We start from the raw sequence: 14,998 nt of genomic DNA, 5'->3' as shown, positions 1-14,998 counted from the left end.
TGTTTTTACAGTTTGATATTTGAGTTCTCTGTGCAGAATGATGTATGTGTTTGTTTTCACATTCATCTGCTGAAAGTGGAAAGTTTGTCTGAGCTCACTGAAAATCTACTTTTAATAGGCGAGCCTGATCTGTAACATCACAACCAGTTTGGAGCCAATCCTGGTCGGATATTCATATATATCATATAAATGTGATGTGGAAGTTTGAAGTCTTCAGTGCACATACACTGAGAATTAGACTTACAGTGAAGGAGGAGGCATCTTGTGTCCAGTAGGCCCCAAACAAGTTTTGATATCATAAATGATCCTTATACTTAAAGTGATTACTGAAAAAAACGTTCCTCCTTCAGCAGATCAGTGTGAAAACAAACTGCACATCATAGTAAGGGAACAAGAAAGGTTTTTGAGCTGATGGAAATCAATGTTATTATTTATTTGAATTAATTATCACTTCTTGACCTTGGCAGCAGTTGACAAATAAAATCTCACCTCAAGATCTGACCATCTGCTGAGGAAGCTCATGTGATATGATTTAAAGCAGGATTTTGTGTCTGATATATATACAGTATGCTTGTTGGAAAACTTTGTTGGCTGATTTCTTCCTCTCACCAGCTGATGTCCTTTTAGACTTCCAGTCAGATTGTAAACGTTGAGCTGCCGGGGTTATCTGCTACACTGTGTGGACAATACTGGCATGCAGAACCAGCTTTTGGACCACACTTCACACAGTTCACGAATGTAACAAAACTTTGGAAACAGTTTCATTTGACCAAAACTTTAACATCTATATTGATAACAATCCTTCACAACATTACAAAATCAAAGACTCTGTATATTGTAGCATTTTTATGAAACTGCAAAATGTGTTTAATAGGAAAAGAGGCAAATCCAGAACATGGTATAGTATACAATCAGTGGTCAGATGCAGCAGTGCCTGGTGTGAATGAGTTTTTGGCACAAAGTGCACATTCCCAAAAAGCTGACAGTGTTTAGAAAAAAGATTGCTTGTTTTCAGCTTACTGTACAAAGATTTCCTAAAAAGTCTACAGTATACTTTATAAAATTACAGTACAGCTCGGACTAATAACGTTCATCTTCTCTAACACATAAATAACATGATTTTGATTGAGAAAGCAACAAAAACAAATCAATCATATTCCCTTTGGTAGATCAAGGCTAGCAAGGAGTTTTCAGTTTTCTTGTTCCTCCCTGCTGAAGGACGGGAGATCAGTGCACGACACACATCACCAACTACACAACACAAGCACACGCCTCACAGCCCTTATAGTACAAATCAGCCAACAGTAGCGGTAAATGAACAAAGATAAATGTAAATACAGAAATACTTAATAATAAATGTACGTGTGATATTAAATTTAAAAAAAGAAAAAAAGGCTTCAAGGGAGCAGTCTGACATGTTGAGAGTGGGACAAGAAGGTCAATATTGGTCCCATTTTGATTTCAGGGGGAAATCATTTGAATTTTGAGGATTTATATTTTTGTCCTAAAGTGAAGTTAAGATACAACATGGAATATGGGGTAGTGATCTTAATGACGGTCTTTTTTCAGATACCAGCTAACTATCTGCTTATGGAGATCATTAGATATTACTGAAAGCTCAAAAAGCTAGTAAATGGACTTTGATTTGAGATTATTTAGTCAAACAAGGATGAACATGTCCTGGATCTCTGTAGTAGTGACTCTAGATCTGACAGCAAATGTCAAACTGCTCCTTTAAAAGCAACATGCAGGTGGACAGTCTTCTTGCATGTGTCAATGAGGCTGGCTGTGATGATGAATCCTCACTCTTTACGAGCCATCGTAGAGGTGGATGCTGCTTGCCACTGCCTGGTTGTATTTCTGCTCTGCCTGAATGCTGCTCTTGTACTCGAGGCGGCTGCTGTCAGTCAGCTCCTCAGCGGTGTCTCCAAAGCCGTGGTAATGTCCATAATGCTGGAAGTCCCCACAATCGGCCCCCATCAGCCCCCACCAGGCCGGCCGGTGGGACACACAGCTGCTGGGACTCCCGGTCAGATGGAGGGAGCCACACATGTCAGCTGAAGCGCGCTGACTGGATCTGGCTACTGTCTGCTGATTGGCTGGAAGGCAGGACTCCTTGTTACATGTGGAGGTTTGCATTGGTGCACTGTGATCCTGGTCAGCAGCTGGCAGTGTGCTGGTGATGGCTTTGGTTACAACATCTGCTGGTTTAAAAAGTTTCAACGTAAATCTCATCATGTACACAACAGTGATGTTGGATAACTGGTGCCCTTTTTGTGTGGTCTGACACAGCTTGCCTGAACAGAAATGTGCGTCATATGGAACACAACACAACAAACTTTGTTTACTTATCAAAAAAAGTGAATCCTAAAATCACACAAGCATCCAGTCTCACCTGAGCTGAGCTCCTGTGCAGACTCCATGTTAATGCTGTCCAGCTCCTCACCTGCATTGTTCTGCATCAACCAATCTGCAACACAAACCATGGTAATGGAAAAAATGTATGAAGAAAGGTGCATTGAAATGACATCATACAGGTGTGATGATGATTATAACTGTAGTTGAGTGGTTAATTACTTTAGGTTTTTAAAAAGAAAGGGATCATTTATTTGTGGGGGCAATCTGTTGTTTATGGCCACAAGTCAGAAAGTTCTAATCGACATAATTTGATTATTTTAAGGTAATTAGTTTAGTTTTTTCACGTTGATTGGACAGCAAAGAAGATTGACTAGATAGTAAAGAAGCAGACAGTAAACAAGAGAAGAGAAACAGAGCTATGACATGCAACAAAACTCCCATCTGGAATCAAACCAGCAGTGTTGCAGTTACAGTGTTCATTCCTTCATTTTTTATTATCTAAATCTTCACAGTGTGTTATTATTATACACATTTAATTTGGTTATCATTAGCATGGAAAGTTTCTCTTTGCCCATCTTAAATCAGAGTTAAAGGCCTATACCTGTCAACATGATTTGTCTTTTGACTTTTCAACTAGTTTCGACCCAATCCTAGTCATACACTAAGAATGGACTTTACATTGAAGCAGGACATCTGGCGTCCAGCAGTCCAACCACTTTTGAAATGAACTTTTTGCATTTTCATAGATTCTGGAATTTTTAAAGAGGGATGAATAGATGCCATTTTAAGGACTTTTAACATGGTAACTGAATATTCTCTGAGGAAAAAACGTCAGAGACAATTTGTACTTCATACTTCCACGGGTAGTTCAAAACCACTGTGTCTCATATGTTCTGAGAGTATGATGATTGTGAAGTATCACTACACACAAAGCACAAATCTTTGGAGCAAACATACCTGCTCTAATCTGAACTGAACACACAGAAAATAGGAACGACTGAAGAGCCCAATAAAATCGATCTACTTTATTTTAGGATGCAGATTGTTTTATTTTTAAATGCAGACCTTTTATTTGAAATGAGAAGAGAACATGCATTTTACTACACTTCTAAAAAAATGACGGGAACACTTAATCATCACAGTATAACACCAAGTCAGTTAAACATCAGGGAGATCAATCTGTCCATTTAGGATCACAAGTGATTGTGAATCAATTTCACCTGCAGTGGTTCAAATGAAAATGACCAGGGGCAAAAACAAGACAAGGGAATATTTAGGCATGTGGTGGCCACAGACAATTAAATTGTTGACCAAAGTTAAACAAACTGCTCGTTATTACCGCTTTTGGCCTTCTTCATATAACCAGCCTCAGTGGCAGTCAGCAACCTCTTCCTGCTGGCTGCTGTGCTGAGCAGGCTCTGACCACAAGAGGCGCTGTTTCCATTCTGCACTCCGTTCACATGGAGTCCACTCAGCTGCAGTAGGTGCTTCTGGGCATTGGAGATGAGGCGGGAGCAGTCGTGGAAGCCATGAGTTTGTGCCAGGTCTGCTGCTGTCTGCCCATTGGCATTCCTTAAACTGAAGAGGGAGGAGTGAGCACATGCTTTCTTGTTCCACTTCCACAATGTATCATCTCTAACAGCATGACTCTATCTTAACCTGCACTAATGACTGCCTGAAGGGTTACACTCACTCTCATTTTTTTATATTGCAATGGGAGATAATCATGATGCATCAAATCAAAAGAGTTTTGTTTGTTGTCAAAATGTACAGTTCTCATTATGACAATCTCCCCCTGCAACACATTCTAACATTGCTCAAGCTAAATGAATACATCTTACATCTTACTGTGCTCTTACTTTGATAGTGATAACAGAACAAATTGAATGTAGGCTTCGTATTGATTACATTAGAAAATATCAGTACAATTAATTTGAAATTTAAAAATATTTTCAAAAATTCAACATTTTGTGTCATTTGTTATGAATAAAAGCTAAAAATGCATTAAACACAATTAATGAAATTAATATGCAATTTATAGATCACAGTCGTGTTATGATGAATTTAACTCAGATATCAGTTAAGCTCCCTGTACATTCACATAGTATCTGACATAAAATGAAATGTCTCCTAACAGGTTCTGAATGGATACGTCTATATTAATTGTCCTCCTAAATACAACACAATATAAGACAACTGAATATATTGTATTTTATTGCAGGCCAACAATGTCGTATACTGTAAGTTTTAGTCACTCATTTATATGCTGAGTTTAAAAAGAACAGTGTGTATGTTCATGGTGACGAAGGACCATGTTACACAGTACAACAGTGTGACTCACTAATGTGTTTCTAAAATTTTCTAGACAACAATGGAAAAATTGTTAAGACCGGGGGAAAATTACAAGTATTAGTATTTCGTGGTGGTGGATTGTAACCAGGTTGTAAGTAGAGCTTCAAAATGCAAAAAGAAGAAACAGGAGCAAGAAACAAAAAACATAAAGTGGGCAATTTATTGAAAACTGCATTTAAACTCAAACAGGCTGTTCATCAGCTGATCAAAAGTTTAAGACCATAGCCTTAAAAAGTCCCAACATCAGACATTCACACAGTCACGACCTCCTGATGACAAAGGCAAAAAGGCTTTCTGTCTTTGAACGTGGCAGGACACAAGAGGTTGGCCCACCGCAGGTGAACGTTTTTTGGGTCTACCACTTTTTTGTCCCATAACCCTCATGGGTCCCATAACCCTCAGGATCTTTTAAGAAATTGACTCTCTTACTGCATCCAATCTCGCCAGCGATGGTGCGTTGCGAGAGGCCTTGCTTGTGCAGCTCAACAATCCTGCCACGTTCAAAGACAGAAAGCCTTTTTTGCCTTTGTCACCAGGAGGTCATGATGGTGAATGCCTGACAGAAAATTACATGAAAGGCAGATTTTAGCACAGATTCGGACTTTTTAGGGCTATGGTCTTAAACTTTTGATCAGCTGACGAACAGCCTATTCGAGTTTAAATGCAGTTTTCAATGAACTGCCTACTTTATGTTTTTTGTCTTCTTTTTGCATTTTGAAGCTCTACTTACAACCTGGTTAAGATCCTTGTAATTTTACCCCGGTCTTAAGATTTTGTTCAGGAGTGTAGATCAGGCTCTGGTTTGGGTCTTAATGTGGGATTTGATGGTAAGGGCAAAAAAATGGAATTTCAGACTTCATTAAACAACTTGGTATTTTTCCCAGAGTTTTCAACTGCATCTCACAGTTGTCATGGAGATGGCTCAGAAGATGCTGTACTTGTTTTAAAGCATTTATTTATTCTAACAGAAGAGGGCCTCACTGAGATTAAATAAACTTTGACAGGGTGTCCTGGCCAAGATAGCTGCACCACATACTCTTTGTGTGCGTGTCCTTATGCCAAAACAAGTAGCGATAGCTCTGTGGCAACAAATTTAGGTCCCCATGAGAATTTCCTGCTGACTACTTTAACTACAAGGGTTGGCATTCCATTGTCCTGGTAACTGTGGTGGATGGCAAGGGACTGTTCTGGGATGTGTCAGCTGGATCCCTGGGCAGTGTTCATGATGCCAGAGTCTTAAGACAGTCTCACATTTGGCAGTGTGGCACTAATGGACACTTCACACCACATCTGAAAAGGACCACAAGTGGGCAAATCATCAAATCATACAGTACTACCTACTTGGAGATGGTGCATATTCTTTGCAAACAGGGCTCCTCAAACTACTTGCAGATAAGTTCAAGATGCTTGATAGCTGAACAACAAACCTCCAACTACAAAGTCAGCAAGACAAGGTATGTGTTGGAGGATGTCCTTGGAAGGCTGAAAGGAATGTGGTGTTGTTTGATGACAAAAAAATGACTGCCAATTAGATTATGACATGAATGACCATTACCTGTTGTACTCTGCACAATTAGTATGAGACATCCAGAGAAATATTGAGACAGGAATGGCACTGCCAACCTTCCCTTGAGTACATGCAACAAGCCCATCGGGTTGTGGCAGCACATATAACTGATGTTAGAAATGCCCTAATGCAACATTTTATGTCATTACAATAAGTGACGTCTCATTTGTATGTCACTTGCTGCTGACAATAAAGAATAAAGAAAACTGACCACCATTCCATGTACTCTTTATTTAAATACACAACTGTGAGATTACCATGTCTGCTCCAAAAATGGCTGCATTATCATAGAAATAAAGGAAAGCAAGATCTGTTTCAGACAGCCTGATATTAATGTGTAAGAGAGGTAATTCAAACAATTAAACATTATCATTCTCTCTGGGATGTTTGTATTATTATATATCTGATGACCACTTCCATTTATTTACTTAACATATTGATGGTGGACAATTCCAGAGGGAAAGCAGGGAACCCTTTTTAAACTCATCACATTAAAATGTGTGTGAGTTAAAACAGAACAATACTATACTGTGTGCCCTTGTTTGAGTAATCCGCCTCATCCACTGCAGTGTTTGCATATTATATGCAAATCACATATATAAAATGTATACTGCATGCCTAAAGAGCCTGCTTTGCTTGAGTCATAAACATGGCCACAGTTCTGTGCCAATGGAAAAAGGCCAATAGAACATAGAACATGAAGTTTCAAGTTTCTTCCTGTTAAAAGGGTGTTTTCTCTTGCCGCTGTCACCAAGTGTTTGCTCATGTGGGAATGTTGGGTCTCTTTAAATTAAATTACAAAGACCTTCTATGTGAAAAGGGCTTTGAGATGACTTTTATTAGCATTTTGAGTTTTGCTTTTCAAATGCAAAGTGCTTTATAAATAAAATGCATTATTATTATTTTTATTTGGTACTATATGAATAAAACTGAATTGAAATAAAATGAATTGGAGGTCCAAATAAGGTCTCTTTGTCTGACAGTCCACTGAGTCCTGGCTGACTTTGACTATAATACAGGGGTTAACATTTCACATTATTTACTGTATTTCATTCACTTATTTGATTGTATTTGTATTGTAGAATTTTATTTTCCCTCATCCATTTTATTTAAATCTATTGACTTAATTTTTAAATAAATGTTATTTTATTATGTTTTCTTTTTTTGTTTTTTGTTGTTGTGTGTATTAGTCTCAATCTTCTTCACTGTCTATGTCTTATTATCTGTCTTATAATCAGATTGTCAGTCATCTGTAAAGCACCTTGAATTGCACTAACCTGTATGAAAGGTGCTATACAAATACAATTTGACTGAGGCTGATGGATTGACAGTTAAGTCATGTGACAACACCAGAGCCAGCTTCATTCACCATTCACTGTGAGAAGCAGATAAAAGCTCCTGAAAAAGCAAGTAAGTGGACCTTTGAGTTAGATCATACAACTATTCTGGGGTCAAAATCAACATCCACGCTCAGTTCTCCTCTACAGGGAGTAGAGGAAAACCTACCTACACAGTTTCATTTGATATTTATGTGATATGATATGAACATGCTAACACTTAACAATATCTAACCCTGTGAATTACCATTATAAAGATTGTCAGTTAAATCCTGCCATTCAGTGAAGAACCTGTTAAAGGAAGCATTTCATCTTATTCAGCTCCTGACATGCTTTGATTATTTCACCCTTTACTACAGCAGAATAACCTTCCAGCTGAGACTGAGCTTTCTGTGATTTCTACAGTAGTTCCTGATGCAGCTTATAGTTAGCTAGCACAGTGTTTCAATGACAGCAGAATAACAGTTAGTTGTAAGCTAAGCATGCAGGTCTACATATGACTATCATCATCAGTGCTTTCTTTGCATGGAAACCAATCACTGCAGGAAATACCTCGCCAGTTTGCCAGTTGCAGAAACTGTAGGAAGCGATAGTGAACACTCATTGCCACAACTGTAAGATGCTCGCTGATGCACGTGTGGCAGATTCTGCAGTGCTTATTTGGACTGCTCCCCCTTTCCGGGATTACTCAAGAAAAGTCATGTTTATATTCAATAGCTGTAAAACATCAGAACGTGCAGGGGGTTTGTCTCTGCCAGCACAGTGGTTATCCTTTCTTTACATCAAAGCCACGATCCAACAGCAAATGTGAATATGTACTTCAAAACTGTAAGTGTAACACAGGACCAATTAAACAATGTCAAATTTAAAGTAACAGGTACTATACGTTTATACACATCCTCTTTACTGTCTCTCACTGAAACACCCTGAGGCTGAAAAGCTGATGTGGACAACACAAACTGACTCAAACACCACTCATTTGATTTCTCTTCAAGTGAGATCCAAAACCAACTGCACTCAAGTGACATTAATGTAACAAAAAAAAGAAAGAAAAAAGAAGAGATATCAGTGTAGTTAAATATTAAAACTGCATTCATTTTTTAACAACATGAGAGCAGCAGAAAAAGCAAAACTCTAAATTCTCTAACTAACAGAAAAAACTTGTTTTTGTGTCAAACTGCATATTAGCATGTTAGGTTGTTTCAGTTATTTCCTAAAAGTAGCTGCTGTGTAACTGTTTATTAATTTATTAACAATTTGCAGATTATCAGGTCTACATGAACCCAGATATAATCAGCAGCTACTTACAAACTACATCAACATAACAGCTTTTTTATATAATGTGTGTCAAATTGCACCATCCTCTCTGTAAAAATTAAACATTACAAACCTGCAAATTAGTATAAAATTAAGGGACCTGTAAAATAAAGTACTACCCCCATTTTTGTAATTTGGCAAAATAACAAATACATTAATGTTTAACTTAAAACAAGAACTTTAACTAAATAAATACAGTCTAAAATGATTTTGCTGAGCAGCAGTGTCTCAATTTCAAGAGAAATCAAAATGGTTTTCTCGAGCCAGGAACCTAACACACTTTAAATACAACTAACATGAATGCATTCAACTTTTACATTTAAAAAGACAGTGTAACAGTACTTACAGTTCATATATAAACCTCAAACACTGGCACAGCCTATCATTTCAAACAATGACAATGTCAGTGTTTGAGGTGTTTGAGATTAAAAATGAGAAGAAACAGTAGTTATTTACACAATTACAGACTTTAGATAATTAGAGAGTGTACATATATTTTTAAGTTACAATTTCTCTGTAATGTGAAATTCTGGAATTTCAAATGAGCTTGTCAGTGTGCCACAAGACAACAGAAACACATGAGCTTTTCTGCCTTTGCATATTGTCTACACTCTCATACCTGTATCACATAACATATCAGTGAATACAATATTTTACCTGTGAAGCTGTTAAATAAAGAGACAATATGAACAAATAACAGTCCAACTAAACTACAATTTAATGTCACTGTATAAAATATGACTTTACTGTATGAATCCATTTTCAGTCAGCAGGTTTGGAAGGGAACTGGTAATGTCGTAACTTGTTGTGGCAGTGGACTTTTACACACTGAATTTGTATACTGACGTATCAGATTTAAGAGCTTGTTTCAGGACTTCTCTAAAAATAATGTCAGTACAGTGAAACAAGACAAAATGTGTGAAATTGCTGCACTACATTCAAAAAAACTAAATCTGGAAGAACATTTTTAAGAATAACTATATTGTTTCATGGTTAACAGCCTACATTAGCACACACCAGATATTATTGTACTTCTATCATTAGGGCTATGAGAGAGATGAAACTTAGCTATCCTGTTCCCTTCCAAACAGCTGATATGACATTAAGTGAGACATAATGAAGAAAAAAACACACCACAGCAGCAGAGCTACACATGTTTCTGCATTTAACAATATTTAACAATATTGCTATATTTTTTACATTATATTTTGTTGTGTCAGTACATTGGTACATTTGGAATTCATTTTCAGAAAATATAAAATCTCCTACCATTGCTATACCTCCCACTGAATCCATGTAATATTAACTCCCTCCTAAATTGTATTGAGGATGTAAAATGCTGGATGGCACAAAGCTTCCTCCAGCTTAACTAGAATAAAACTAATCTTTGGCCCCCAGGGACAACTCTGGAACCACATTCAATGCCTCAGGCCTGTAAATCAATGTGAGGTTACTTGAAAGAAATCTAGATGATATTTTTATTCTGGTTTAAAATTTGTTACTAATGACTAATGGCTTCTTCCATCTCATATCACTTGCAAACTTCCTGTCCGTTCATTCCTGTCAGTATATGATCTGGAGACCATAGTTCACATTTTTATTTCCTATTACAAATCTGTCTATGTAGGAAGCGTCAGTCAGCCCTACCTCACCTGCAGCTGGTTCAAAATGCACCAGTACCAAGAAGAGAGACCATATCTCCCCTGTACAGGCCTCTCTTCACCAGTGAGGGATAGAAGTGATTTTAAGATTATTTTATTTGTTTTTAAAGCATTACATGGACTGGCATCCCCCATTCCACCTCCAGATCCTTCTGCTGACCAATCACTGCTCTCCATCCCACGACACCCAGTTACAAACCAGAGGTGATCAAGCTTTTTCAGCTGTTGGCTGTAAATTGTAGACTAGTCTGCCAAACTAGTCTCCCTCCTTTGATATCTTTAAAACCCATCTATAGACACATCTCCTTAGCCTCTCAGTTATTTTCATGAAGTCATGCCTGACCACACTCTGGTTTGTATTTACTTGTTGTGTGTGCACTGCGGTTTGTGTTGTAATTGTATCTGATTTCCCATCTTATTCATGACTGTGTTGTTATTTTTGATCCTGTGGTTTTGTGATTGTAACCATCTATCACATTTTGTTGATGTTTTTAAAATGTGCTCTATGAATAAAATTGACTTGCCTTATATTTAGATGATCTTAATTTTACCTTGATAAAACTGAAATATTGTGCATGCTGCCATTAAAAATACTGTATCTACTTCTGAATATTTTATTTTGGATTAATTCAGTGTGAACAGTTCAAACTAAAATGAAGCAAACTGTGATTATTCTCCATCAAACCTGGTGAACAGATTGAAGCAGAGTGACTGAATGGAGGTGGCTGGATGGAAGCTGGATGTGTATTTGGAGCTGCAGCTGAGGAGCTCTGTTGCTGTGGTTCACACTCAACATGTTAATGTTGCTGCTCAGAGGTCAGACTGCAGGATACTTACTGTGGTTTAGCACCTGCTATCAGCAGGACCTGGATACACTCCAAGCTACCTGACCTGGCAGCCTTGTGTATGGGAGCCTCTCCGACAAAGTCCTGAAAACAACATGTAAATACGTTACATGTATGTTATACACATAAGATTTAAGGCCATTGGCACACAGGTGGTTGAGTGGTTAGAGCGCATGCCATGTGCGCAGCCGACCCCGGTTCGAATCCCGGCCGGAGGTCCTTTGCTTTCTTTGATCAGAACTTCACAGGCTGTTAAGAAGTTAAAACCCCCATAGCCGCGGAGCGCTGTCATTACAGCGATGCCGTCTCGTTTCGCACTTGCGGCATCGATGAGCGGGACTGTCAAATATCAGTTTATCCTCATCGAAAGTACATACTGTGACATACAAAATTCAAATTGTGCCTAGAGGGAATATTTTGACCGGAGGGGTTTAAAATTACCGGACATCAGCAGATTTTACCAGTCAAAGTCCGGTAATTACCGGATAACGGAAATCGAGATATACACACACACACATATATATATATAGACACACACACATATATATATATAGACACACACACATATATATACACACACACACACACACACACACACACACACACACACACACACACACACACACACACACACACACACACACACACACACACACACACACACACACACACCTAGTGTAATTCCACAATAAAACATCTGACTGACCTGCTTGTTGACGTCAGCTCCAGCCTGAGTCAGCCATACGACACAGTTAGGATGTCCTCCAAACGCTGCAGTGTGTGTTGGTGTCTGGTTAAAGCGGCTGGTCACCGTGTTCACCTCACAGCCCATCTGCACGAGGTGCACCACACACTCCAGCTGTGTGTATAGAAACACAGATGTTAGTGTTAGCAAATAAACAATCTCAATCAACAGTAAGGTCAGATTAGTGAACCGTTAAAGAGTACTGACAGGAGATTCCTGGTGTGCACTGATTCATGTTTATTGTAAGAAATCGCTCTACAACCCTGTTTGAATATCAAGTGACACTATATGAGGTTGACCCTGAAGGTGAGAGACACTGGTGTACATGAAGCACAAGAAGGTTTTGGTGTTGTAAAGTCGAACATGTTAGTTAGGTTCATGACCTTTCATGTCTCACAGCAAAAGTCACACGCCCATATGCTAGGAAAGAGTTATTGATCACTGTCATTTCTCTTGTTCATTTTGACTGCTTTACTGATGTCTCTTTAAAAAAGCAAGTCTATGGCAAAAAGTATTTTTTGGGCCCAATAGCATTATGTGACATTGAAATTTTTGGCCACTATGTCAAACTAGCTTCCAACCCTGCATTCTTCCTGAGGGCTGTCTCCAGAGTGTGGACTTTTGTGTTGCGGTTTCAGAACCGTGCACCTGTAAAACTGACCATGGAGAGATCCCTGCATAACACAGCTGCAACATCAGAGATGCCTTGTTCCATTCAAAAATGCATTTTAAAGTTCAGATAAGGTCAGTATAAATTGTTATCAGTCACACTTCGGATATCTTCCAAAGTTACTCAGCAAGGAAACATCTCACAATTCAACTATAAAGACTTTTACTTTGGAAGACAAGACACGTACTGGATTTTCCTCACTTCAGAATGTATTTACACAAATTGAGGACCGCCATCACTTTCATTGTGGCACCCAGGTTACAAGCAGAGCAATAGGCATAAACGGCAATTTAACAACCAATTGATATAGTAAAAAAACTGATTAAAAACACATAATTCATGGCAATAAATAATCTTTCCAAAATATATGAAAATAATGCACTTATTTTTCATTAAAATAAGATTTGAAGAACATTCAGTAACTTTGATAAGGTCGATTTTAGATACAAGGAACTTTATTTTCTTTACAGAATGTCATGCATGTCAAATGTGAGCTTCTCTAAAGACCAGATTAAAAAAGACACCCCAGTGTCCAGACGTGATTGTGGATTTTCCCTCATCTTCAGGGTTGATTTGATTGAACTGGGAGATATTAAACTGCTAATAACTACTAATTTCTAATGTTTGTATAGCCTATATCAGGGGTCAGCAATCATGTTAAACCATGGTCCAGTTTTTGCTGGATTGTTCATTGTGAGGCCTTTAACCAGTGCAGTGGAAACGCAGGCCTATATGTTTTGTTTATATCTTTTAAATAATTTAAAAATGAAATTGATTTTTAACACCAATAATGGCTGTATCTGAGGGGGGGGGGGGGGGAAATAGTAACAACACTCAAACCAGTGAAGGTCACATAAGCCAAAGTTGTAGAATGTACCATACAAACAAAGGATGCACTACTCTGATTCCAACTTAGACTGCTGAGGCCGCATATACACTTGAGATCAAGCTTTAAAAGCACAGAATGACTGTGTGGACGGACACACGGTGGATCCCCCCCCCCCCCCCCCCCCCCATCAAGCAAGTCTGGAGGGGATCTTTTCAATAGTACACGTGAAAAATGGTGAACCTATCCTTTTGGTTGTTTACTTAAGTTTCGTGAACTGAAGCTAATAAAAGTTACCGTATGGTTTTTCCTGTTTTACAGATCTGTTTTGGCGCTTGAATGACTATTGGCTCCACTGGAACCAATGAAGAAGCTGCAATCCGTTACTTTATTTATTTAATTTTTTCAGTCCAAAATAAACTTTATTTAGCAGAAACAGCCACGACATTTTTTACAGCCGCTAAACATCAACGCAGCCTCATAACACTCAGACTCAGTGCTGAAGACGACTTCTTCGCTAATAACACTGCATTTACATCAAATGTCAACGTTTTGAAAAGGTTCACAATCGTCGCAACCGTCCACCATTGCCATTGTTGAAAACTCTTGACAACAATTAGCGAAGCCATGATTCAAGTTGCGGTTAAATGAAAACCTGTAACGTTATAAAGTAATGTTTTGCATGCAAGCAGACTGTAAAAACAATATAGAAAACACCCAAAAATGAATTTGACCCTTTATAAAGACTATTTTCCGACAGGCAAAGCTCTTAATCTATCTACGTTAGTAACTTAATCCCTACCTGTCCATAGTGAGCTGCCCAGTGAATGGGGGTCCATCCATAACAAGAGTCCTCAGCGGTGAGAGGAGCCCGGTGTGAGAGCTGTTGTAACAGTGAAGCCAAAGCGCCAACATCTCCGTCCCGACAGGCGCGGTGGATGGGAAACATGCTGGTAAACACCTCATCACCAAACAAGTCTGTTTCTAGTCCCACAGACATGAGTAAACTGTGAAGGCCGGAGACACAAAGGTTTCTCTCAGGTGTTCCCGGTCCCACAGAGCAGACGACACACTGTTCAAACCATAGTTCAAACACAAAGGAAGAGGAGGCCGGTCCTGGCCAGCCGGCGAAGCACAAAACCCTGACTGGAGTTTAGCTGGCGGCAGTCACATCCACATCGAGGTGTAGCAGGCGTTTAGATGGTTGTGGCTAAAACCCGGTCAGGAGTACTATCATCGCTCTTCTCTATCACCCCCTACTGGAAAACCACTTAGAAGTAAGAAAAATAATTTTTTTTATCTTTGGAAATATTATTTTTA

General features: G+C 38.6%; 1 protein-coding gene across 1 annotated transcript; it reads right to left on the bottom strand.

Moving 5' to 3' along the window:
- Nucleotides 1-892: 892 nt before the first annotated feature.
- Nucleotides 893-14,754, bottom strand: ankrd10a (ankyrin repeat domain 10a). Its single transcript, XM_062414398.1, has 6 exons — nucleotides 14,481-14,754; nucleotides 12,144-12,296; nucleotides 11,430-11,521; nucleotides 3,698-3,936; nucleotides 2,396-2,470; nucleotides 893-2,201 (listed from the first exon to the last, which is right to left on the bottom strand). The coding sequence occupies exons 1-6, from the start codon at nucleotides 14,676-14,678 to the stop codon at nucleotides 1,810-1,812; spliced, it is 1,149 nt and encodes a 382-aa protein (XP_062270382.1). The 5' UTR covers nucleotides 14,679-14,754; the 3' UTR covers nucleotides 893-1,809.
- Nucleotides 14,755-14,998: the final 244 nt, after the last annotated feature.

Source organism: Scomber scombrus, chromosome 24, assembly GCF_963691925.1.
Source record: "Scomber scombrus chromosome 24, fScoSco1.1, whole genome shotgun sequence".
Taxonomy (NCBI): Eukaryota; Metazoa; Chordata; class Actinopteri; order Scombriformes; family Scombridae; genus Scomber; species Scomber scombrus.
The sequence above is the reverse complement of the archived record's forward strand: the minus strand, read 5'-3'. Positions and strand labels throughout refer to the sequence as shown.

What these genes read in the sequence shown, in the direction of transcription:
- ankrd10a (XM_062414398.1), bottom strand. Translation starts at nt 14,678, where the DNA reads ATGTCTGTGGGACTAGAAACAGACTTGTTTGGTGATGAGGTGTTTACC. An exon ending in GAGCTGACGTCAACAAGCAG is followed by an intron (nt 11,522 to 12,143) that starts GTCAGTCAGATG and finishes TGTTGTTTTCAG; the next exon opens with GACTTTGTCGGAGAGGCTCC. An exon ending in TATGAAGAAGGCCAAAAGCG is followed by an intron (nt 2,471 to 3,697) that starts GTAATAACGAGC and finishes TTTGTGTTGCAG; the next exon opens with ATTGGTTGATGCAGAACAAT.